This window comes from Rhamphochromis longiceps, linkage group LG6, assembly GCF_057381845.1.
Source record: "Rhamphochromis longiceps isolate RC_006_pf linkage group LG6, R_longiceps_female_GT1.1, whole genome shotgun sequence".
Lineage (NCBI taxonomy): Eukaryota > Metazoa > Chordata > Actinopteri > Cichliformes > Cichlidae > Rhamphochromis > Rhamphochromis longiceps.
The window spans coordinates 29,346,412-29,370,574 of record NC_140562.1 but is presented as its reverse complement, the minus strand read 5'-3'; the positions used below and the strand labels follow the sequence as shown (position 1 = coordinate 29,370,574).

The 24,163-nt window shown below is 45.6% G+C and overlaps 1 protein-coding gene and 2 pseudogenes across 1 annotated transcript; all 3 read left to right on the top strand.

The window, feature by feature from the left end:
• Nucleotides 1-709: 709 nt before the first annotated feature.
• LOC146668240 (sialidase-4-like) lies at nucleotides 710-8,245 on the top strand (annotated as a pseudogene).
• Nucleotides 8,246-10,624: 2,379 nt separating this feature from the next.
• On the top strand, nucleotides 10,625-13,914 carry LOC146668239 (uncharacterized). The gene has a single exon (XM_085408833.1). It carries the CDS (start codon nucleotides 10,625-10,627, stop codon nucleotides 13,520-13,522), a length of 2,898 nt encoding a protein of 965 aa, XP_085264959.1. The 3' UTR covers nucleotides 13,523-13,914.
• Nucleotides 13,915-20,287: 6,373 nt separating this feature from the next.
• Nucleotides 20,288-21,542, top strand: LOC146668238 (sialidase-3-like; annotated as a pseudogene).
• Nucleotides 21,543-24,163: the final 2,621 nt, after the last annotated feature.

Sequence of the window (24,163 nt, the reverse complement as noted above, 5' to 3'; positions counted from 1 at the left end):
TTAGGAAGGTACAGCACAAAGTCAATAAAAGTGTGTGTCTTCCTTGAGAAGGGAAGCTGGAGACTTTGGTGAAGGCTAATAAAAATACAAGTAACACATCTGACTTTCACTGTATATTTATTATTAATAAGGGACTTGTAAGTGTGAGCCTTTCTCCTCAGAAAGAAAAGGTTACCCTCAAAACTAATGATAAATTATTACTGTGTAATACACACTCTCCAAACTGTGCCCATTTTTTCCTTGCTTGAACACATCAGTACTGAGTTTGGTTACAGCACAATCAACTGACATGACAAACATCCTCATCCATCATCATCACTACATGTTCTGTAACATTAAGACTTATAATCAGTGAGTTTTCTCCAGTTCCATAGATGCATAGGAAATTATATATTTACTTCTTTGTGCAGCTTTCAATAAACATCCAGATATCCATGCATTCATAATAACATGCCTGAAAGGCAAAGTTCACCTTTTGCACAAATTCAAACATGCAAAGCCTCGATCATTGGTGCTTTTTGCTTCAATATCAGTTTGAGTATTAACCACAAACAAGTAACTCTGTACAAGTGTGTACTGGAATGCTAGTACAAAAATATTTATATTAAAAGGGGAATTGGGAATTAGGACCCATTTAAGGGGAGAATGATCAGTAGATAATTCCAAAGCAACTATTATTTGTCCAACCAACAGCAATACCTGTGCAGTTATGCTCATAGTCCTGAAAAACAGTGCAGTTGTCAAAGGAGCCCGGAGGCCAGTACGTGAGTGTGGACCCAAGCGCAGACCAGACACAGAGACAACTGGTAGATTTAACACAAGCTTTATTTATAAGGCAAACGTGAACTTGAAAAATGCAAGGAAGGGATTCTTGGTGAGGTGTTTTGACATAGCATGACTGCAAACAGCTCATGAAGGCCTGTTACCAACTTGACTTAGCTGATAAACTGACAGAGAAGAGATTTACCATCTTAAATACTGTCTCACTGATTGCCAGGGATCAGGTTCAGGTGAGCTGTTCAGGTGAGATGAGGAGGACGGGGTGGATGCGAATGAGAACATGGGAACACTGGAAACCTACGGGCAGCTCACTCAGACCATCATAGCAGTAGATTGATTGTTTCAGTGAGTGTCTTTCTGAAGCTTGTGCTGTGTTTAGTGTTTTCATATGAAAGGTCTCTGATCCATATGTAATCTCTCAGAGCAGAGGAGGACTCCAGATGATGTCAGCGGGAAAAAGCTGGTTATGAGAACAGTAAAGATAAAGGAGGAATCATCGAAGATGATGGTTGAGGTAATAGTGATAATCACCCATTTCAGTTCTAAATTACTTGTTAATTACAGTCCTGTTTTGAACTGTTCTGTTTTATTTACTTATGAACATTTAATTATTTTTACTTATGAACTTATTTACTTATCTTTTTTAGTGGTCAGAGCTCAAACTGGTGGAAAAGGCACTTATTAAAGGACACCGTCCAATGAACCCCTGCCCGGTGTATGACAAGGCCAACAAGAAACTTTTCCTGTGTTGAACACAATATCACTGAAATGTACCAAAGAAAATGCTATGACAACAGGACCCGTCTCTGCTACATCACAAGGTACGATCTTGGAGAAACCTGGAGCAATGTGACCGATTTGACAGACAAACTGAGTGAAATAAAACACTGGTCCACATTTGCTGTTGGGCCAGGCCATGGTATTCCAGCAGAGAGTGATAGACTGATTATCCCAGTTTATGCTTAAACTTGTCGCAGTAGTGCTTCCCTCTCGCGTTGCTGTTGTAAACTAATTACATGTTTTGTTCAGTTCCCATTGTAAATCGTATGCACTCTCACTGTATAGTGGTAGTCATGGTGAAAACTGGAAATTTGGGGAACTGTTTAATACGGTATCAGTTGAGTGTGAAATGGCTGAACTTTCCAAAGACCACATCTACTGCAAAGCCTGTAATGAAAATGGCTATCGAGTGGAAGCAGTCAGTGATGATAATGGACATATCTTTACCATTCCCCAACCTGGAAACAAGCTGGACGGATCAATCGGTGGCCGCGTTACAGGACGCACTCGATGACGCAGACTGGGACATGTTCAGAAACAGCTCCGATGATGATGTCAACGTGTTTACGGAAGCGGTTGTGGGATTCATCGGGAAACTAGCGGATGATACCGTGGAGACAAAGACTATCACAACGTTTCCCAACCAGAAGCCGTGGGTGGATAAAACCATCCGCGATGCTCTGAGATCCCGCACCGCTGCCTACAACACGGGACTCACGACGGGGGACATGGACCCGTACAAAGCCGCGTCATATAACGTGCGGAGGGCGGTGAAAGAGGCGAAGCAGCGCTACGGGAGGAAACTAGAGTCACAACTCCAACAGAGTGACTCTAGGAGCCTGTGGCGGGGACTAAGTGTCACAGGCTGGGTCTCTGACCCAGCGCTCTGAGTTCATGTTTGTATTTGTCTCATTTTGTTATGTGATTTAGTTTGTGTTATTTCCTATCTGCCTTTAGTTTAGGCAGTTATTGTTCCTGGGTTTTCTATGTTTTGGGGTTTTGTATTTATTCATCACATATTAGGTCTGTTAAGTTGTGTTGTCATGTTTTAGTATTTCCTGTTTTATTCTGACAATGTCATGTGTTCTTTGTTTATTGTATTTAGCTTTCCTCTCCTGGTCCTGTCATTAGGTTTATGTCTGTCAGCTGTTTTCCCCCATGTGTCGCCACTTCCCCTGATCACCTCATGTCTGTATTTAAGCCTTTTGTTTTCTTCATGCCATTGTCAGGTCGTCTGCTCATCCATGTCTCATCTCCAGGTACCCATGTCAGTTCACTATGGTTAAGGTTTTTCATGTTTTGTTATTAGTTCACCCAGTTTAGGTTATTGTTTAGTTTTCACCGATGCCCTATTATTTTGTACCCTCGTTGCTAACCTCAATAAACGGCTTGTTTTGTTAATCCACACCACATTTTGGTCTGCGTTTGAGTCCTCCTCTGCAACACATACGGTCTGCCCCAGTCAGACCGTGACACTAAGGACAATAACGGACTATAAAGCACCAACAACCGGTATGACGAACGCGGCCGTGACTCTGGCAGACGAGCTGAACACTTTCTATGCTCACTTCGAGGCTGCAGCTAAGGACTCCAACGATGCTAGTGCTAGCGGCGCTAACGGCTGCAGACAGGAAGATACTGCCAGCACCGGAAACGTGCTCGTCATCTCCGAGCATGAAGTAAGGAGAGCCTTCAAGAGAGTGAACACCAGGAAAGCAGCAGGACCAGACGGCATCCCAGGTCGTATCCTCAGAGACTGCGCATACCAGCTAGCTCCTGTGTTCACTGAGATATTCAACATCGCTTTATCTCAGTCGGTCATCCCCACATGCTTTAATCAATCAAACCTTTATTCGTCACATGCAGGTTGCCCTGCAGTGAAATGGGACCCCCCCCCCCCGACCTTACACATATAGCACAAACATTACATGGGGATACAGGTCGGAGATTGGTAGAATCAGAGAAAAAAACATTGAAATTTACACTACAGTGGGGAAAGTGCAAGAGGAAAAAAGAGACCCCTACTCATGCTGTGCTTCCATGGTAGGACAGCATGAGAACAGGAAACAAAAAAACTCCTTTGCACAAAAAGCACATAAATGTCCACAGCACAACATTGTGAAGACATGACAAGCCACAGGGGTGGGTGGGGGGTGAGGAGTAATCCGAAGCGAACACAGCAGCCACCCTGCACAGCGCTACCATTCCAGCACGGCACACAGCCCGCCGCATTCCCTCGCAGGAAACAAGCATCGAAGGCGTTGGAAGGGGAGGGGGGATGAGTGAGTGCCTATCAGTGTAAGTGTGTGTGTGTGTGTGCGCGTGTCCATAGTTCAGCTGAGACAGTGTCCTTCGGCCTATCAGGCTAAGTAAACAGTCCTCCAGCCAATCCAGGTGTCCTTGCATGGGATGGGAAGAATAGCCGTAACACAGTCGTTATCAGGGAGTGATTGTTTGGCTCCAGCCTTGGGCCTGCAGCTGGCGCGTTATGGGGGTCCGCAATGTTCATGTTGATTTTGTTAATTTCCATGCGAGCAGCCCAGGAGAATTTTCAGGCTGCTCTTTAACACTCTGACACTGGCCTCTCGATCTCCCGTTGGAGAGTCGCGAGCCTCCCCATGATGGTATCAAACTTCTGTTCCATGGTGTTATCATTCTTTTGATTCTGAGACCTCACAACTGCAATGATCCGTTCCGCGATGTTTTCCAACTGTCGCTCAAGGGTCTCATTTTGAGCAGGCCTCTCTCTGATGTTTCCCCTCATACGCTCAATGGTGTTGTTTTGAGCCTTCACAGCAGCTGCAAGCGTCTCCAAGGTGTTGACCATATTACGTTCGTTGTGAGAGGTCGCGCCTCGTTCCTTTCCGATTCCAGCGGGCAGCCTTGGGGGGGGTTTGAACAGCCGGTTCCGCTCTCTTATTTCTCCGATAAACCAGGGCTAAGCCAACTCCGATTAGCATGAACCCTGTTATCATGGTTCCGAATAGATAGATATCTTCAGCGTCCTCGATCGACAGTCCCGTCAGGCACATGATCCTCCAGTTCTGCCACCCGTCCATCGTGTATCTGGCAGGGAAAGTCCCTCCAGGGCACTCAGGCTCTCCCGAGCCCAGATTTCTCGTTGAGAAAAGGGTGTCAATAGCATTCAGAGACCAGTTGATCAAATCCATAGTTCTCTTTTAGGTTTTAGAGAACGACAGTGGGAGGCTATTCCAGGGAAAGTAAAGAGTCCATCATTGTTCCTGTCCCGAAGAAACCCCACCCTGCTTCTCTCAATGACTATCGCCCTGTAGCCCTCACCTCAGTAGTGATGAAGTGCTTTGAACGCCTGGTCAGAGACTTCATCATTTCTTCACTACCAGACACACTGGACCCACTACAGTTCGCTTACCGTCCAAATCGTTCCACAGACGATGCCATCTCTCATCTCCTCCACACATCACTCACTCACTTGGACACTAGAAGGGGGAATTATGTTAAAATTCTCTTCATAGACTACAGCTCTGCATTTAATACCATAATTCCCTCCACACTCACCACCAAGCTGGAGCATCTGGGACTCAGCTCATCTATGTGTCAGTGGATCTCCACCTTCCTAACTGGTAGACCACAGGCAGTAAGGATGGGGGGACATGTCTCAGCCTCCACCACTCTCAGCACTGGAGCCGCCCAGGGGTGTGTTCTGAGCCCCTGAGCCAAGACGGCCTACCTGAAGGAGATTAGGAATCTGGAGAACTGGTGCCAGAGGAACAACCTCCTTCTAAACGTCAGTAAGACAAAGGAGCTGATAGTGGACTTCAGCACTAAGCAGGAGAGGAACTACCAGACCCCTGTCATCAACGAGTGCCCAGTGGAGAGAGTGGACAGCTTCAAATACCTCGGAGTTCACATCACGCAGGACCTGTCATGGTCCTGTCACATCAACACCGTGGTGAAAAAGGCCCGTCAGCGTTTCTACCACCTCAGACGCTTGAGAGACTTCCAACTGCCCTCCAAGGTGCTCAGGAACTTTTACTCGTGCATCATAGAGAGCATCCTGACGGGAAACATCTTAACCTGGTTCGGGAACAGCACCATGCAGGACAGACGAGCTCTACAGAGGGTTGTGCGGTCAGCTGAGCGCACCATCCGCTCTGAGCTCCCTGACCTGCACTCAGTCTACAGCAGGCGGTGCTGGACCAAGGCCAGGAAGATCGTGAAGGACCTCAGCCATCCCAACAACAGACTGTTCTCTCTGTTGAGGTCAGGAAAGCGATTCCGCTCCCTGAAGACCAACACAGAGAGACTGAGGAGGAGCTTCTTCCTGCAGGCGATACAGTCTCTCAATCACACCACCACACAGTACTGACCCACACATATAGTTCTTACACACACACTGGACATTCTGGACATTGTTTTCACTTCATCACTTAAATCACTTTAAGCATATTTGCACTGCACAAGACATAATGTGGATTGCACAACACTGGTCACTATATTCTTCATTTCCAGTTAATACTTGTACAGCTGCTGTTATTGTGTGTATATGTATATATATATATATATATATATTTATATTTCTTCATACATTCTTATATAGTTCTATACTGTGTATTGTGTATTTTGTTTGTACAGTTATTTTATTTTCAACTTTAATTTATATATTTTATCTTATTCTTTCCCAGTTAAATTTACCCTTCATTCTAATTTGTGTTGTACAGTTATTTCATTTTTAACCTTAATTTTTTATATTTTATTCCTTCCTAGTTAAATTTACCCTTTTTAATTTTTCATATTTATTTCCTATCTTATTCATAGCCTTTTCCTTTTTTTTTCTTTAGGTCACGAGCAGTTGTCTAAACATTTCACTGCATATCGTACTGTGTATGACTGTGTACATGACGAATAAAATTTGAATTTGAATTTGAATTTGTTCCTTCCCATTCCATGCAAGGCCACCTGGATTGGCTGGAAGACTGTTTACTTAGCCTGGCGGGGCGAAGGACACTGTCTCAGCTGAACTATGGACACGCACACACATACATATACTGATACTGATAAGCACTCACTGACGCATCACCCTCCCTATCCAACGCCACCTCCAACGCTTACCTCCCCCATGATGTGGACATCGGGTCAGCTGGAGGCGCAGTCGAAAGATTACAGCGGTCCCACATCAGATGTACACACTGGAACACTTTCCCATGTTGCTTGTGTTACACCACTCCAGGACAACTTGGTGTAAACAGCAGAACCGAGTTTATTTGGGGTACTTCAGAACCGTGGCTTTCACATACAGAGCCCAAGAATACACTCTTCTCTCTTTTCTTCTCTTTTCTTTTTTTTTTTTTAAATAGTTTTTCTTTTTCCGTGACTGCCCCCTACTGGTGGAAAAACATGTAGCAGCCAAAAATCCAAACATATAGTTGAATAACACAAATACCAACAGATTCGTGCAATGTTTTGGACATATTTTAGCTTTACACTTTACCAAGTGCTACATTCCTCCCCTGCTAAATAAATGTTGTCCCAACATTGAGAAAACATGACAATAAGAAACAGAAATAAACAAATATACTTCTCTCTTCCTTGTGACAATGTAGAGATGACGTAAGTCGGCATAGGGTTTAGCAGTGCTCTAAGATCACTTTTCTAAGATCACAAAACAAATTTCCCACGTGTGGGACTAATAAAGGTTATCTTATCTTATCTTATCTTACTTTCACGATGCACTATTGGACCTCAGGTGACAGAATCACATGTTACTCTCTTACCAGATAAGCATCGGCTTACAACAGTGCTGAGTTGTTTCCGACAGTCCACATACAAATATTACCCTCTAAGACGTTACTATCACTTTACCACGTGCACCGGAGCTTGTCAACTTAGATAGTAACCATTTAATCACAATTTACCTCATCAAACATAATGATCCAATGTCTTACGCTACCATCCCCAAAAGTATCAAATATTTGTGTCACCATATTGGTAAGGCCTTGTAAGTCCCCATACATTTTTGAAAAATAACATCATTTAAATTCAGAAAAACTCTTTCACAGTTCAATAATAACTAACTGGTACATAAGCTGCATAGTAAGGCATTTGTAGAGCTGCCCAAGGTACTCCAAACTGGTCATAGAATGGCGGTGATGCTGCACTGGCATACAATGGGTTAACACTGTGACCAATTGCTCTTTGAACTGGTTGGCCAAATGCATCATAAGTCAATATTTTCCGTGGACATCTCTTCCTCTGAGATCTTCTCGGCTGCGGTTCCGACAGTTCTGGGTTCATTTCACTGGGCTGACCTGACGAAGCAACAGTGTCTGGTGATGCTGAGGTGTCATGTTTAGCGTTACCTTGTCCATTCACCATATCTACTTGAAATTCTTCAGCATCCACTCTAAGCTCCGTGCTCTTTCGCTGAAGGTCCTGGTCCAGTTCAGTAGCAGGTGCAGACACCATTAAATCCCCTTGAGGCTGACAGTGGTGGTGCCTCACTCTCTGAGACCAATACTGCTCTTCATCATCTGAGCTCTCTATATGGTTCGATGCGTCTTGTAGGTCTCTTTGTTTTTGTGTCTGTGTAGTGTGGCTTCGTTCAGTTCTTGTTATTGTGGGAAGCGGTAATGCATTACAGGGCATTAACATGTTGCGGTGGAGGATACGGCCTCGCCCAGCACCACGCTCCGGCTTAACCTCATAGACAGGGCTGTTTTCCCCCTTTTGAGAGATCACTATGTGAACTTGATCCTCCCAATAGGAGTGTAAATTTCCCGGGCCTCCCCTCTCTGACATGTTCCTGACAAGTACCCTGTCCCCAGGTGAGAGTACAGCACTTTGTCTCTTCAGGTCATAATGTGATTTCCCTCTTGCCAGAGTCTTTTTAATGTTTCTGGATGCAATGTCATATGCTTCTTTCATTTGTTGTTGCCATTTGTGAGCATAATCCTCATATGATTTGCATTTGTTCGTCTCACTCAGTCCAAAAATTACATCAATAGGGAGATGTGGATGTCTAAGAGTAAATAAAAGGGCGAGTATCCTGTCGAGTCACTAGTTGTGCAATTATAGGCATGCACAACTTTGTTTACGTAGTCACTCCAGTTTCCTTTCTTTTCCTCATCCAGGGTCCGCAGCATTGACAGCAAAGTGCGATTAAACCTTTCCACCGGGTTCCCCTGTGGATGGTAGGGTGTAGTCTTTGAATTGGCTATTCCTGTGTACTTCTGCAGCTGTTTGAATAAATGGTTTTCAAATTCTCTGCCTTGATCGTGATGTAATTTACCAGGAAAACCAAATTTCAAGGAAAAGTCATTAAAAATTTTATCTGCTGCTGGTTTGCCAGCTTTGTTGCGTGTAGGGTAGGCTTGAGCAAACTTGGTGAAGTTGTCCTGTAACACTAAAATATACTCATACCCTCCCCTGCTCTTTTCGAGATGGACATAGTCTATTGAGACCATTTCAAAGGGTACAGTAGCTGGCACATGACACATGGGGGCCCTACACTGAACTGTAGGTTTTTTCTGAATATTACATTTGCACACCTGTGTAATGAAAAACTCAATATCTTTGTACATATTCGGCCAATAAAACCTACTCCTTGCCAAATTCATCACACGGTCCACCCCCAAGTGACCCATTTCGCAGTGAAGGTGTTTGTACACCAGTTCTTTGTGCGATTCCGGAATCACAATCTGAGTGTAAGTCACAGTCTTTCGTATCTGTCATGGTCCTGGGCCATGTTGGCCCAGTGTTCTTAGGCTACGTTCACACTGCAGGTCTTAATGCTCAATTCCGATTTTTTGATCAAATCCGATTTTTTTGTCTCCTCGTCCACACTACAAATAAAATGCGACAGCAAACGCGCTCTAGTGTGAACGCTCAAAGCGGCCCGCATGCGCAAAAGAAGATGTCACACACAACGCGCTCTGTTTAGACCAAGAACAAACAGTATTGTTTGACTGATGGCCGTTAATATAAAGACTTCGGACTTTACGTTTCCCAATTTTTGCTTTAAGTTATTTTGTTATTTACATAATAATGTAAATAACCTAATAATGATCCTTATTGCTGTTTAAGAGAGGAGCGGTGCTTCAAAGGATAGCTGCAGATTTCTGTCAGAATCTGCAGATTATACAGTACAAATAAAATGTTTACGTTGTCTTCCCAACAGTTTCACTGACATCTACACTGGATGGCTAGGAAGCGTTCGCGATGTCTTCTCGGGCGCTGATAATTGGCTTCAGTCTTGTGTCGGTGACGTAAAAGGCGGATTTAATGCGACTTGACCGTTCAAACAGCAGTCGCTTTCTAAAACATCGGATATGTATCGGATTCAGTACCACATACGAAAGTGACCCAGATCGGATTTGAAAATATCGGATTTGCGCCGTTCACACTGTCATAGCATGATCGGATATGGGTCGCATAGGGTCAAAAAAATCGGATTTGATGCGCTTTCGCCTGCAGTGTGAACGTAGCCTTAGTTTTCTTGTATGTTTGTATTTTGTTCCTTATTTAGGCCATGTTTTCTGAGTTGCCCTGTTGTGTTGTTCCCTAAGTGTTTTCCCTTCATGGCTTTTACCCCTGTGTGCCCCTCTGTGTATCTGTGAGCCCTCGTCTCTCCTTATGTTTTATTCCATGTTTCCCCTGCCTGTTATGTCTGTGTTTTCCCCGTGCTCTCTCTCCTCCTGTCTGAACCTCTGTGCACTTCCTGTTTACTTTGTGACTCTCACGCCCGTACATGTCATGTTCAGTTCACCCCGCCCTGTCTCGTTATGATTATCAGTGTCACCTGTGTTCCCCGTGTGTTCAAACTTTCCTCGTTTACCCTCTGTGTATTTCTGTCTGCGTCTCCCTCTGTTCGGCGTGACGTCGTCCCTCATGCTGTGTGTGGATCTCCCTGTGTCTCCCTGTGAGTTCTTAGTTTATGGTTTCCCAGTTTAGTCTAGTTTGTATGTTTGTTCTACCAGCAAATAAAGCTGTGTTTTGAGTTCACCTCCCCGAGTCTGTGAGTCCTGCATTTTGGGTCCAACTCCTGCCTGCCGCACAGCGATTCATGACAGTACGACGTCACCACAACATGGACCCAGCAGACTTACCCGGGGAGAGCGATCTGATACGTGTCCAACGCCTAGTCGAGTGGATAACCCACACTTCCAATACAAGGGCAAAGATTGTGGGGATAAATGCTATCGAAGCAATCCTCAAAGGAAATTCTCATCTCCGCCAGGTCAGAGGATGTTTGGACTTATTGGCCAATTTGAATGAAGCCCGGGAGGCGGCGCGAACTCGGGAAATATCAGACTTGGCCCAGCAGCAACAGACAACAGCCACCCTGGAGCAGCCGCGTCAGTTTCACCGGCCGGATGTGGTTTTTCCCGGCCCTTTGGAGCCATCTGCGGGGAAGAAACGTCGATCACGCCGCGGGTGCGCCACCCCACAGCCGGACGTTCGGACTTTTACATCGCCGGCTGTGGTGAATAAGGACTCTTTTTCTGTGTCGAACCGTGGGACTATTCGTTCAGGGGTTGTGTTTTGTGCTACGGATGGTAATGTGAACAGTTTATTAGCTGCCCAGCCTCCTGAAGCTCTCTTAGCTGCCCAGCCTCCTGAAGCTCTCTTAGCTGCCCAGCTACAAGCTGTGTCTCCTGTGTCCCCGCTAGCACAGTCATTAACTCCACCACAAGCTCCATTTTCACCTCTACCATCGCTTCAGTCATCAGTTCGGTCTGCCACTCAGTCGCCCTTAGCTCCATCATCCACACTACCACCTGTTTCTCTTCCACCACAACCGTCACTACACCCAGCCATTCAGGCTGCTACTCAGTCAGTCATTCAACCCATAGCCCTGCCATTAAGGCACTCTGTAGCCGAGCCATTAGCCGCCCGACCCGCAGCCACTTCAGCCACTCCTCCACCCGTCACACCTCCACTACAACCATCACTGCAGTCTCTAGCGCAGTCTCCTGCAGCTCTGCTTTCCCCAGTGCAGTCTCCAGTGTCCCCAGTGCAGTCTCCAGTGTCCCCAGTGCAGTCTCCAGTGTCCCCAGTGCAGCCTCCTGCAGCCCTGCTTTCCCCAGTGCAGTCTCCAGTGTCCCCAGTGCAGCCTCCTTTAGCACAGTCACCCACTCAACCACCAGCACCACAACCGTCACTACCTCTAGTTCATTCCCCTGTGAAGTCATTAACTCCACCACCTACTCCACTCTCACCACCACCGTTACTACAGACATCAGTTCAGTCCCCTGTGCAGTCGTTTACTTCTCCACCGTTAGCAGCTCAGGTCCCCGTGTGTCCAGCAGCTCAGGTCCCCGTGTGTCCAGCAGCTCAGCTCGCACCTGAACCTTTGGCCCAGTTCCCCGTAGCAGTGCAGTTTTCTAGCCAGCTTAACGTTGAGCCCGGGGTCCCAATTCTCTCTGGCTCTACATCGGCTCCTGCTGGAAGCTCGGATGAGCTCATCCAGCACTCCGCGGCTCCCGTGTCGCCATCTACCTCGTCCGCTGGGGGTTCCAGTGAGCCCAGCCAGCACCTCCTCGTCTCCGCTGGAGGGTCCGAGGGGCCCGTTCAGCCACCCGTCTCCGCTGGAGGGTCCGAGGGGCCCGTTCAGCCTCCTGTCTCCGCTGGAGGGTCCGAGGGGCCTGTCCAGCCTCACGCCTCGTCAGCTGGAGGGTCCGAGGGGCCCGTTCAGCCTCCTTTCTCCGCTGGAGGGTCCGAGGGGCCCGTTCAGCCTCCTTTCTCCGCTGGAGGGTCCGAGGGGCCCGTTCAGCCTCCTTTCTCCGCTGGAGGGTCCGAGGGGCCCGTTCAGCCTCACGCCGTATCAGCTGGAGGGCCCGAGGAGCCTGTCCAGCCGCCACCTGCGACCGCCTCGTCGTCGCCTGGTCCGGCTGCATCCGCCTGTGCTTCTGCTACGCCTGGGCCAGCCTCTGCCTGTGCTTCTGCTACGCCTGGGCCAGCCTGTGCTTCTGCTACGCCTGGGCCAGCCTGTGCCTGTGCTTCTGCTACGCCTGGGCCAGCCTGTGCCTGTGCTTCTGCTACGCCTGGGCCAGCCTCTGCCTGTGCTTCTGCTACGCCTGGTCCGGCCTCTGCCTGTGCTTCTGCTACGCCTGGTCCGGTCTCAGCCTCTGCTTCTGCTACGCCTGGTCCGGTCTCAGCCTCTGCTTCTGCTACGCCTGGTCCGGTCTCAGCCTCTGCTTCTGGTCCAGCCTCGGCCTCTGCAACCTCGTCTGGTCCGGCCTCCGAGTCTTCGTCCTCGTCTGGTCCGGCCTCCGAGTCTTCGTCCTCGTCTGGTCCAGCCTCAGCCTGTGCTTCGCCTGGTCCGGCCCCCGCATCGCCACCGTCTGGTCCTGCCTCGTCTGGTCCTGCCTCGTCTGGTCCTGCCTCGTCTGGTCCTGTGCCCACCAGGCCATGGCCAGCACGCCTGAGACTGGAGGGCCGCCGCTGCCTTCCGCGCGGTCGGCCCCCTGAACTGCTCCGTCGTCTCCTTCGCCGCCGCCGCTGCCTTCCGCGCGGTCGGCCCCCTGAACTGCTCCGTCGTCTCCTTCGCCGCCGCCGCTGCCTTCCGCGCGGTCGGCCCCCTGAACTGCTCCGTCGTCGTCCCCCCCTTCGCCATCGCCGCTGCCTTCCGCACGGCCGGCCTCCGGACCAGCTCTGTCACCTGTGCCACCCACCTGGTCGGCCCCCCGACCGTGTGACCCGTGAACTCTTGTGCCTGTGGGCTCTGGGTCGGCCCCCTGAACCTTATTTGGACTATAGTCATGTGCTCCTGTGTTTTCTGTTGTTTGTTTTTGTTTCCCGTTCTGGTCCCTCCGTCCTGGTCCCCCGCCTCCCGCCCTGGGTGGGTTGTTTTCTGTTTTTGTTTTTTCGGGTTTGGGCTGTCGGGAGCCAGCCCTTGAGGGGGGGGGGTACTGTCATGGTCCTGGGCCATGTTGGCCCAGTGTTCTTAGTTTTCTTGTATGTTTGTATTTTGTTCCTTATTTAGGCCATGTTTTCTGAGTTGCCCTGTTGTGTTGTTCCCTAAGTGTTTTCCCTTCATGGCTTTTACCCCTGTGTGCCCCTCTGTGTATCTGTGAGCCCTCGTCTCTCCTTATGTTTTATTCCATGTTTCCCCTGCCCATTATGTCCAAGTTCTCCCCGTGCTCTCTCTCCCCCCCCCTGTGTGCCCTCTATGTATTTATGAGCCCTCGTCTCCCTTTGTGGTTGTTTCATGTTTCCCCAGCCCGTTATGTCTGTGTTTTCCCCGTGCTCTCTCTCCTCCTGTCTGAACCTCTGTGCACTTCCTGTTTACTTTGTGACTCTCACGCCCGTACATGTCATGTTCAGTTCACCCCGCCCTGTCTCGTTATGATTATCAGTGTCACCTGTGTTCCCCGTGTGTTCAAACTTTCCTCGTTTACCCTCTGTGTATTTCTGTCTGCGTCTCCCTCTGTTCGGCGTGACGTCGTCCCTCATGCTGTGTGTGGATCTCCCTGTGTCTCCCTGTGAGTTCTTAGTTTATGGTTTCCCAGTTTAGTCTAGTTTGTATGTTTGTTCTACCAGCAAATAAAGCTGTGTTTTGAGTTCACCTCCCCGAGTCTGTGAGTCCTGCATTTTGGGTCCAACTCCTGCCTGCCGCACAGCGATTCATGACAGTATCAGCAACCCGTCATCTGAGATAAACAGCTTTTTCCACTTGTGTAGTAGCTGTTTTCCTTTAGGGGTTTTGAGCGCTGATGTCTTGTCAAAACTCGCACCAGTACTCTTTAAGTTGAGAACATAAGCTATGGCAGGGTCCTGCTTTTGAGCTTGCAATAGCTCCTGCGTTGTGATCCTCACATCTGGCGGATTTTCTGTAAGTATTTTGTTTACTTCTGGATTGCATGTTATGGCTGATATCCAATCCAGTTGTTTGTCTTCCTGTGTTTCAATGGCATTCAGTACTGCGCTTAACACTTCAGGCGAACACAGCTCAGTACATTCTGACATGTATGAATCCATACTAGAAGGTGTTCTGGACAAAAAGTCTGCATCAACGTTACTTTTTCCGGGTCGGTATTTCAGTGTTATGTTAAAATCAGCCAGCTCGGAAACCCATCTGTGTCCTGTTGCATTCAGTTTAGCTGTGCCTAAAACATAGGTTAAAGGGTTGTTATCACTGTACACTGTCACTGAGGGAGCATAGAACAAATAGTCTCTAAAGCGCTCAGTCACAGCCCATTTTAGTGCCAAAAACTCAAGTTTCCCTGAGTGCCACCTGTAATTCCTCTCAGCTTGTGTTAATGTTCTTGACCCATATCCAATGACTCTTAATTTACTGTCCTGCCTCTGATACAAGACTGCACCAAGGCCTTCTTCTGAAGCATCGATGTGCAGAATGAAGGGTTCCTCAAACTTAGGATAAGCCATCACAGGTGGATTAGTCAAAACATCCACCAAATAGTCTAGAGTCTAGTGCTTTTTGGTGGCTGTCACTCCATATGATTTTTTGGGTGGGTGCAGCATGCCCCGCCTTGGCTGACCGCGTTGGTGTTTGCGTGTGGTCAACTGAGAGTAAATCATATAGGCACTTTGCATGTCTTGAAAAATCTTGTACATAGCTTCGGTAGTATCCTAAAAATCCTAAAAGCTTTCTCAGCTCTTTAATGTTTGTTGGTGGGTTGTCCTTCAAAGCTCGTACTGCTTGTACCTCTTTCTCATCCATTTTGTAGCCGTCTGCTGAAATGATTTTGCCCACATAGCGGACCTCATTTTTAAACAAGTCACATTTATCAGGTCTTAGTTTTACTCCCCAAGCCCGCTGACGTTTGAGAACTGATCTCAAATCTTCAATATGCTGTTCAAATGTTTGACTGTACACCAAAACATCATCTAAATATGGAGTGCATATTTTGTCCCTCAAGCCTTCCAAACTTTCCTCCATGCTCCGCTGGAAAGCTGCAGGTGCATTGGTGAGTCCAAATGGGATCCTATTCCATTCGTACAGCCCCCAGGGTGTTGTGAAGGCGGTATATTTTTTCGAGTCTTCGCTGATTTCACCTTGATAGTACGCTTTGCCTTGGTCATGCACACTAAACCACCTATTGCCGCCAAGTCCATCAAGGATTTCCTGTATTCGTGGAATAGGGTGTCTGTCTGGAATGGTCTTTTTATTGAGGCCCCTATAATCGACACACAGTCTCAGGCCTCCATCCTGCCTTCTCACACACACTATTGGAGAGGCATATGGTGAGGTTGATTTGTGAATAAAGTCTTTTTTTAACAAGTCCTGAATGTGACTTTTTACTTCATCGTAGAGAGCACGTAGGACCGCATTATAGGATTTGGCTACAGGAATCTGATCAGTGAGTTTGATATCCATTTTTAGATTTCTTATGTAACCAACTTCCTCTTTGTGTTTAGCAAATGCGCCTGACTCCTCCCTTAACATTTCCATGACGACCGCCTGTTGTTCTGTGTTAAGGTGGCCCAAATTGACAGGTGGTTCCCAAGGCTCTTCTGCCAAGCTAGGTGAGTTCTGATTGTCTTTTTCTACAATCGAGCCTATCTGAGCTTCTTTGAGATTTACAGGATAACTATGTGTTACCCTCTCTATGTTACCTAGAAGGGTTTTAGGTGGCAACACAATGTCATGTTTGGTAGCATTAGTAACATAGATATTGACTTTGCGGGTGCTGTCTGATATAGACAGCAACTGGCAGTTAGATTTCAGACCCTCATCTAAAGACAAGTTTTCATCTGGCTCGAAAAGCATTTCACTTTTTACCTTTAGGTCTGTTTTGATGGAACAACTAACGCCGTACATTTGCCCACCCGGTACGACAATAGCTTTGCGTCCTGATCTGATAGGATAAGTAACTATCTCGTTACTGGTGGTGTGGATAAGGTTCAACAGTGCTTCTGCTTTGCTTGATCCTACTCTTAGAGAGTTTCTGAGTAGAGACAAGCTTTCACTGGACTGAGTAGTGTCTTTTTTGATCAGTTCCTCAATAGCATTAAACCCTATTATTGGTTTTTGCATCACATCCTGACTTACTAGGATTGGAACCCGAACCTCATTCTGAGCTGCAGCTTTTCCTCTCGAATCACAAAGGCTAAGGCTAACTTCTACCCAACCCTGGAAAGGGACTTCAGATCCATTTACAGCTCTCAAGTCTAAAAGTTCATCCTTACTTAGTAAATCGCTGATGGGGTGAACTTCTAAGTGAGGTAAATTGTCTGATTTCCAGCATGCACTCATTATTGAAACTTGGGCTCCCGTGTCCCACAGTGCCTGTGTTTTGCAGTTATTCATTCTACACCATACTAGACACTTTCTGCCCACAAGCTGTGCTACTTTTCTTTTTTTGGTACTTAAATAGAACACGTTTGGGGGTTGGTTCCTTTTTTAGGATTTCCTGAGTCAGTTGGTGGTGCAAGGGATAAGCTTTGGGCCTTGGGAATGTTATCACATTGGGACATTGGTGCTGAAGCTGTGGCTTGTCCCACAGTCACAGCCCCGCCCAGTTTTCCTGCTTCTGAGCTCCCCTTACTTTACATCCCTTTGCCCAGTGAGAGTCACTGCCACATTTGAAACAATGGTCACAGTCCCTGTTTTCTTGTTGACATGCAGAGCATTGCCTTTTTGGTCTCTGAGCTGCCTTTCTGTATGCCCTGACTTGTCTATCACCATCACCACTTCTATGTCGTTGGACAGTTTGCACTAGTGAAGCTACCTGTCCTGTGAGTTCCCTGATTGCTGAGTTACTTTCCTCAATTTTTGCAAATAAGGAGTTATCTTTGAGGGTTTTAGCCGGTTTTGTGTCAGGCTGGCTTGTGCGGGGATCAGTAAGCGCTACATTCTGCTCAACTACATTTAGTCCTGTTCTAAATGACCTGTGGGCTTTTGCCTTTAACGCTCTCTCGCTTTCATTGTACTGGGCTGTTTGCATTTTCATTAATAAGAGTTCATCGCTACAGTTTTCATCCTGCAAATATGCTCTCATTTCTGCTCTGACATTGTCATTTAGAAGACCCGTTCTAATGGACTGAAAACATTGACTTTGAACAAGTTCTTTGTTATACTTTAGGCTAGACTGGGTGCGCTCAGATGCGAAAAGGATTTTTTGACGCAAATCCAGCACTCTAATCAGGAACTCAAGTGGTGTTTCATTTGCCCCCTGTGTAGCTTTGGTTAATTGCTGGTACAGTACTGTTGCATCCGTTTCTGCATAATGGGCTTTTAGAACTTGTCTCAGGCTGGTCAATGTGAGATCTTCTTTCCCTTCCGAATAGCTCCTTAGTTTTAACCCAGGAATGATGGCACGTATGACAGCCTCCACAATCTCAGCTTCAGAGTAGCCCGTTTTTAAGCCGCTTTCCATCTGGTGCTCTAAGCTACTGAAACTCAGCGTGTCTTTAGCTGTCGACTCACCCACATGTCCACTTATACTGAAGTCTTTTCTGAATCCACCTGATGAAACATTACAGCAGCTGTTGCCAATACAGTCTCTCCCCCTGCGCTGTGTTTCGCCGTCCAGCGACGTCCTCATGGCCACCTGCTGCTCCGCTGATGTCCCTTGAGCCGCCTGATGCTCCAGCGATGTCATCGGCCCTGTCCGCCGCTCCGGAGGTGCCTGCGCCGCTGCCAGTTGCTCCTCGTGCACAGCCTCCACCGTCATCTCCGCTCTGTCTGAAGATGAAGACCGGACCACCGCTCCTGCGCCGACAGCCGCTGACCGCGCCTCCACCAGCAAAACCAGCACATCATTTAGCTCCAGAAGCACCGACATGCCTTCATCCTCTCGCTGTAAAAACTCTTCTCGTTCACAAAACTGGCTAATAAGCTTAACGAGAGCTCTGCGGGATTTGCTTTGTATTTCTTCGCTGCCCTTTTCTGTAATATTACATAGTTCACATACTCTGAGCAGTTCTTCCAAAGAAAATCCACATAACTTCTGCTCCAATTCCAACAAAAAATCTTCACGGTTCACAGACATGCTTGAAAGATAACTAAGACGAATAAAACTCTCTCAGTGTATCCGACCGGAGAAAAAACAGTTTGCATGGCATTAGCTAGACTGTCGCAATCCGTTAGCATTAGCTCCTTTACCGTGTTCCTCTGTGTGAAGTAGTCCCAAAACTATCTCGGTGGAACCTCCAAAATGTTACACCACTCCAGGACAACTTGGTGTAAACAGCAGAACCGAGTTTATTTGGGGTACTTCAGAATTGTGGCTTTCACATACAGAGCCCAAGAATACACTCTTCTCTCTTTTCTTTTTTCTTTTTTTTTTTTTTTACATAGTTTTTCTTTTTCCGTGACTGCCCCCTACTGGTGGAAAAACATGTAGCAGCCAAAAATCCAAACATATAGTTGAATAACACAAATACCAACAGATTCGTGCAATGTTTTGGACATATTTTAGCTTTACACTTTACCAAGTGCTACATTCCTCCCCTGCTAAATAAATGTTGTCCCAACATTGAGAAAACATGACAATAAGAAACAGAAATAAATAAATATACTTCTCTCTTCCTTGTGACAATGTAGAGATGGCGTAAGTCGGCATAGGGTTTAGCAGTGCTCTAAGATCACTTTCACGATGCACTATTGGACCTCAGGTGACAGAATCACATGTTACTCTCTTACCAGATAAGCATCGGCTTACAACAGTGCTGAGTTGTTTCCGACAGTCCACATGCAAATTGAATAACACAAATACCAACAGATTCGTGGAATGTTTTGGACATATTTTAGCTTAACACTTTACCAAGTGCTACACTTGTCTGTGTTTATTGTGTTATGGTGTGTTGATACCTGTGCATTCCTGTATTATCCTTTTGTGTTGCACATTTCGATGTTTTTTTTCCTCGCTACCTAGCCTGACCTGTCTCCCCAATGTGATGTTTGTGTATTGTATGTACGGTTGGCAAGGTCTGTCATCTCAGTTGTGGGTAAAAGACCTGCAACTGACAAATAAAGGCTATCTCATCATCATGCACATCAGTAATTCCACCTCATAATGGCTTAAGAGTACGAAAGTGAGGACTGGAGCAGCCTCATCAATGTCCTGGTCTGAATCTGATTAACATGCTGTGGAATGACCTTAAAAAGGTGGTTCATGGTTGAAAACCTTCAACGTGGCTGAATTGCAACAATTATGCAATGATGAGTGGGCCAAAAAATCCTCCTCAGCACTGTGAAAGACTCATTGTTAATTATCAATAAAGTTTGATTGCAGTTGTTGCTGCTAAGGGTGGCCCAGGTTTAGAGGGCAATCACTTTTTTACACACAGCCATGTAGTTTGGATTTCTTTTCCCTTTATAATAAATACATTCATCCAGAGAATACATTTTATCTATATTTGTGTTATCTTTTTTTAATATTTAAATTTGTTTGATCAGAAACATTTAAGTGTGACAAATATGGAAATCAGGAAGGGGGCAAACATTGTTTTTTATACCGCTGTATGTACAAAATAATAAAATTCAGACATAACAGCTATTAAAGGTTTTCATTCTGGTTGTTTTCCTGACATGCATGATGAAAGACGGGTTTTGCCTATTTAATTTGTTAAGGGAATGAGGGGTGGAGTTCAATGAAATGTGAATCATTTCCTCAGAAATGACCATCGATCTGTGATAAAAACAAAGATCCCTCCCTCATCCACACTCTCTAAAAGCCAGCCTATAAAAGTCAAAGCAACATCAAATTCTAGGACCGCAGAGATAAACCCAGCAAGGCTTCTTTATAATTTAATATCCATTTTATACACAAGGAAAGCAAACATGGGCTGTGGATGTTCAACAACAGCTCAGCTGCAGAAACAACCTGTCTTTGAATCTAAGGAAGCTGCTCAATGTGTTTACAGGATCCCTGCTCTTCTGTATGAGGAAAAAAGTAAAACTTTACTTGCCTTTGCAGAGCAGAGGAAGACTTCAGATGATGCCAGCGGAGAAAAGCTGGTTATGAGAACAGGAAAGATCAAGCAGAAATGCTGTCAGAGGACGACTGAGGTAATAGTGATAATCAGCCATTTCAGTTCTAAATTACTTGTTAATTACAGTCCTGTTTTGAACTGTTCTGTTTTATTTACTCCTGAACAATCTCTCTTTTAGTGGTTAGAACTCAAAGAGGTGGAAAAGGCACTTATTGATGGACACCGTCCAATGAACCCCTGCCCGGTGTATGACAAGGTCAACAACAAACTTTTCCTGTTTTTCATCTGTGTTGAAGACGGCATCACTGAGCTTCACCAAATAAAAAAATGTGACAACCGGACCCGTCTCTGCTTCATCACAAGTGAGGATCTCGGAGAAACCTGGAGCGACGTGACCAATTTGACGGACGAACTGAGTGAAATAAAAAACTGGGCCACATTTGCTGTTGGGCCAGGCCATGGTATTCAAACAGAGAGTGGTAGACTGATTATCCCAGTTTATGCTTATACTGCGATCAAACCAAGTAAACTATGCAATCTCACTGTATAGTGATAGTCATGGTGAAAACTGGAAATTTGGGGATTTCATACGGAAATTTAATGAGGAATCAGTGGTATCAGTTGAGTGTGAAATGGCTGAACTTTCCAAAGACCACATCTACTGCAACGCCCGTAATGTGGGCGGCCATCGAGTGGAAGCAGTCAGTGATGATAATGGACTTAGCTTTACCATTCCTCAACCTGAAAACAAGCTTGTGGAAACAGGTTCAGGCTGTCACGGAAGCGTGATCTCCTTCCCAGCTCAACAAGAAAGTGAAAACACAGAAAGTGACCCAAGCCAGAACCTTGAAAAGTGGCTGCTGTTCACGCACCCAACCAGTCCGAAACACAGGGTCAAGTTAGGTGTGTATCTGAACAAATCCCCACGTGATCCAAAGGCATGGAGCGAACCCTGCATCATTAATGATGGACCCAGTGGTTACTCAGACCTGGCTTACATTGATGATGGCTGCTTTGCATGTCTGTTTGAGTGTGGGCAGCAGGAAATACATGAGCAGATAGCCTCTGTTGTCTTTAGCTATAAGGACATCACCAAGAAATAAACTGAAGAAAAGAAAAGAAAAATATAAAAAGAATAATTTTTATTCAGGTGTGTAGATGAAAAGATTCATATGTATATGTGCACGACTTAAAGCAGTAAGTGTTGCTTTGTATGTAAAAATCTTTATTTGCTTGTTGCATGAAAAATGAATAAGAAAACTGAGAAGCTTGTAGGATTAACACTTTAAAAAATACTTTAATAAATTGAAGGAAACAAAACAGTTTCTCCTGTTTTCAGTGAGTATTAAACATGGATGCTCAGTTTAAACAAAAGTTTTAATCTAGTTATTCACTCCTTGAAGAAAACATACCTAATGTTGCAAATATCATATTAATGGTTGTGAATGCATTTGATTTTATTGCAGAAAATAATAAAAATAGTTAACATATGCTGTTTTATTGTAAAACTATCTGTTCTTTTGCTCATTTATTTCCCACCAACTCCAAACTGTGAGTTCAACATCCACAATGAATATTTTAATAAACAAATAACTGTAGTGAATTTAAGGTTAAAACAATATAAAACAAGCAAAAGGTTTAAACGTGCTTTGCATAACACATTAAAGTAGATCACAGATAATAATATTATTGATATTATTTGTTGTTACAGTAACAACAACAACCTGGACACTGCAAATAAAATAAAACTGTGAATAATGAAAAAAAAATATAGGAGTCAATAAAGAAATTTATAAAAGAAAATCAGGGTTCACAGGATTCCCGCTCTAATCTGTGAAAAAGTCGGAGAGACTCCTGTAGCCTTTGCAGAGCCGAGCAGTAAACCCGATCATGGAGTACAGACCTGCAGGTTACGAAAGAGGGATTATGAAGGAGCGTCCACCGGGAGAATCAGATATTTTGTTACTGAAGTACTTAGGAATGTAGCTCACAGTCTTGCTTTTAAAAATCAAAGCTGTTTTATAACATGACCATAAATGCAAATTTTATATGCAAAAGTCTGAAATTGCTTGACATATGAGAAATGAACAGTGGAGAAGAAGAGAACCGGCTCATGAAAGATACTGCCGTATCTGTAAAACAAAGTGGAGCCACTACATGGTATGATCATATATGACTGAGTAATAGTAGCATTGTTTAATAATGTAACTGCTTATAGAAGTAGCAGGGTAAATTCTCAAATTTCCAGTGATATACCCTCTGCTTAGATTCAGTTAATGCTGGAAAACTGATTGGCAGGTGCTTCAGAGTGCTACTGTGCAGCTATATAGTTTTTCCCATTATCTCTGAACCTCTGAAAATGGAGGACTGCTTAGAAAAGGGTCAGAAGATTACTGCTACGAGAGAGAAACTCGTACAATTTTCGCAGTGCAAAGGAGTAATCCAGATCATACTAGTACAAAACGGTTATAAATAAGGAATGTTGAGGGAGGGAGCCTCCACTGGGAAAATCAGCTATTTTGTTACTCAAGTACTTGGGAATGTAGCAAAAAATATGTACAGTGGGGCAAAAAAGTATTTAGTCAGCCACCGATTGTGCAAGTTCCCCCACCTAAAATGATGACAGAGGTCAGTAATTTGCACCAGAGGTACACTTCAACTGTGAGAGACAGAATGTGAAAAAAAAAATCCATGAATCCACATGGTAGGATTTGTAAAGAACTTATTCGTAAATCAGGGTGGAAAATAAGTATTTGGTCAATAACAAAAATACAACTCAATACTTTGTAACATAACCTTTGTTGGCAATAACAGAGGTCAAACATTTACTATAGGTCTTTACCAGGTTTGCACACACAGTAGCTGGTATTTTGGCCCATTCCTCCATGCAGATCTTCTCGAGAGCAGTGATGTTTTGGGGCTGTCGCCGAGCAACACGGACTTTCAACTCCCGCCACAGATTTTCTATGGGGTTGAGGTCTGGAGACTGGCTAGGCCACTCCAGGACTTTCAAATGCTTCTTACGGAGCCACTCCTTTTGTTGCCCGGGCGGTGTGTTTTGGATCATTGTCATGTTGGAAGACCCAGCCTCGTTTCATCTTCAAAGTTCTCACTGATGGAAGGAGGTTTTGGCTCAAAATCTCACGATACATGGCCCCATTCATCCTGTCCTTAACATGGATCAGTCGTCCTGTCCCCTTGGCAGAAAAACAGCCCCATAGCATGATGTTTCCACCCCCATGCTTCACAGTAGGTATGGTGTTCTTGGGATGCAACTCAGTATTCTTCTTCCTCCAAACACGACGAGTTGAGTTTATACCAAAAAGTTCTACTTTGGTTTCATCTGACCACATGACATTCTCCCAATCCTCTGCTGTATCATCCATGTGCTCTCTGGCAAACTTCAGACGGGCCTGGACATGCACTGGCTTCAGCAGCGGAACACGTCTGGCACTGCGGGATTTGATTCCCTGCCGTTGTAGTGTGTTACTGATGGTGAGCTTTGTTACTTTGGTCCCAGCTCTCTGCAGGTCATTCACCAGGTCCCCCCGTGTGGTTCTGGGATCTTTGCTCACCGTTCTCATGATCATTTTGACCCCACGGGATGAGATCTTGCGTGGAGCCCCAGATCGAGGGAGATTATCAGTGGTCTTGTATGTCTTCCATTTTCTGATGATTGCTCCCACAGTTGATTTTTTCACACCAAGCTGCTTGCCTATTGTAG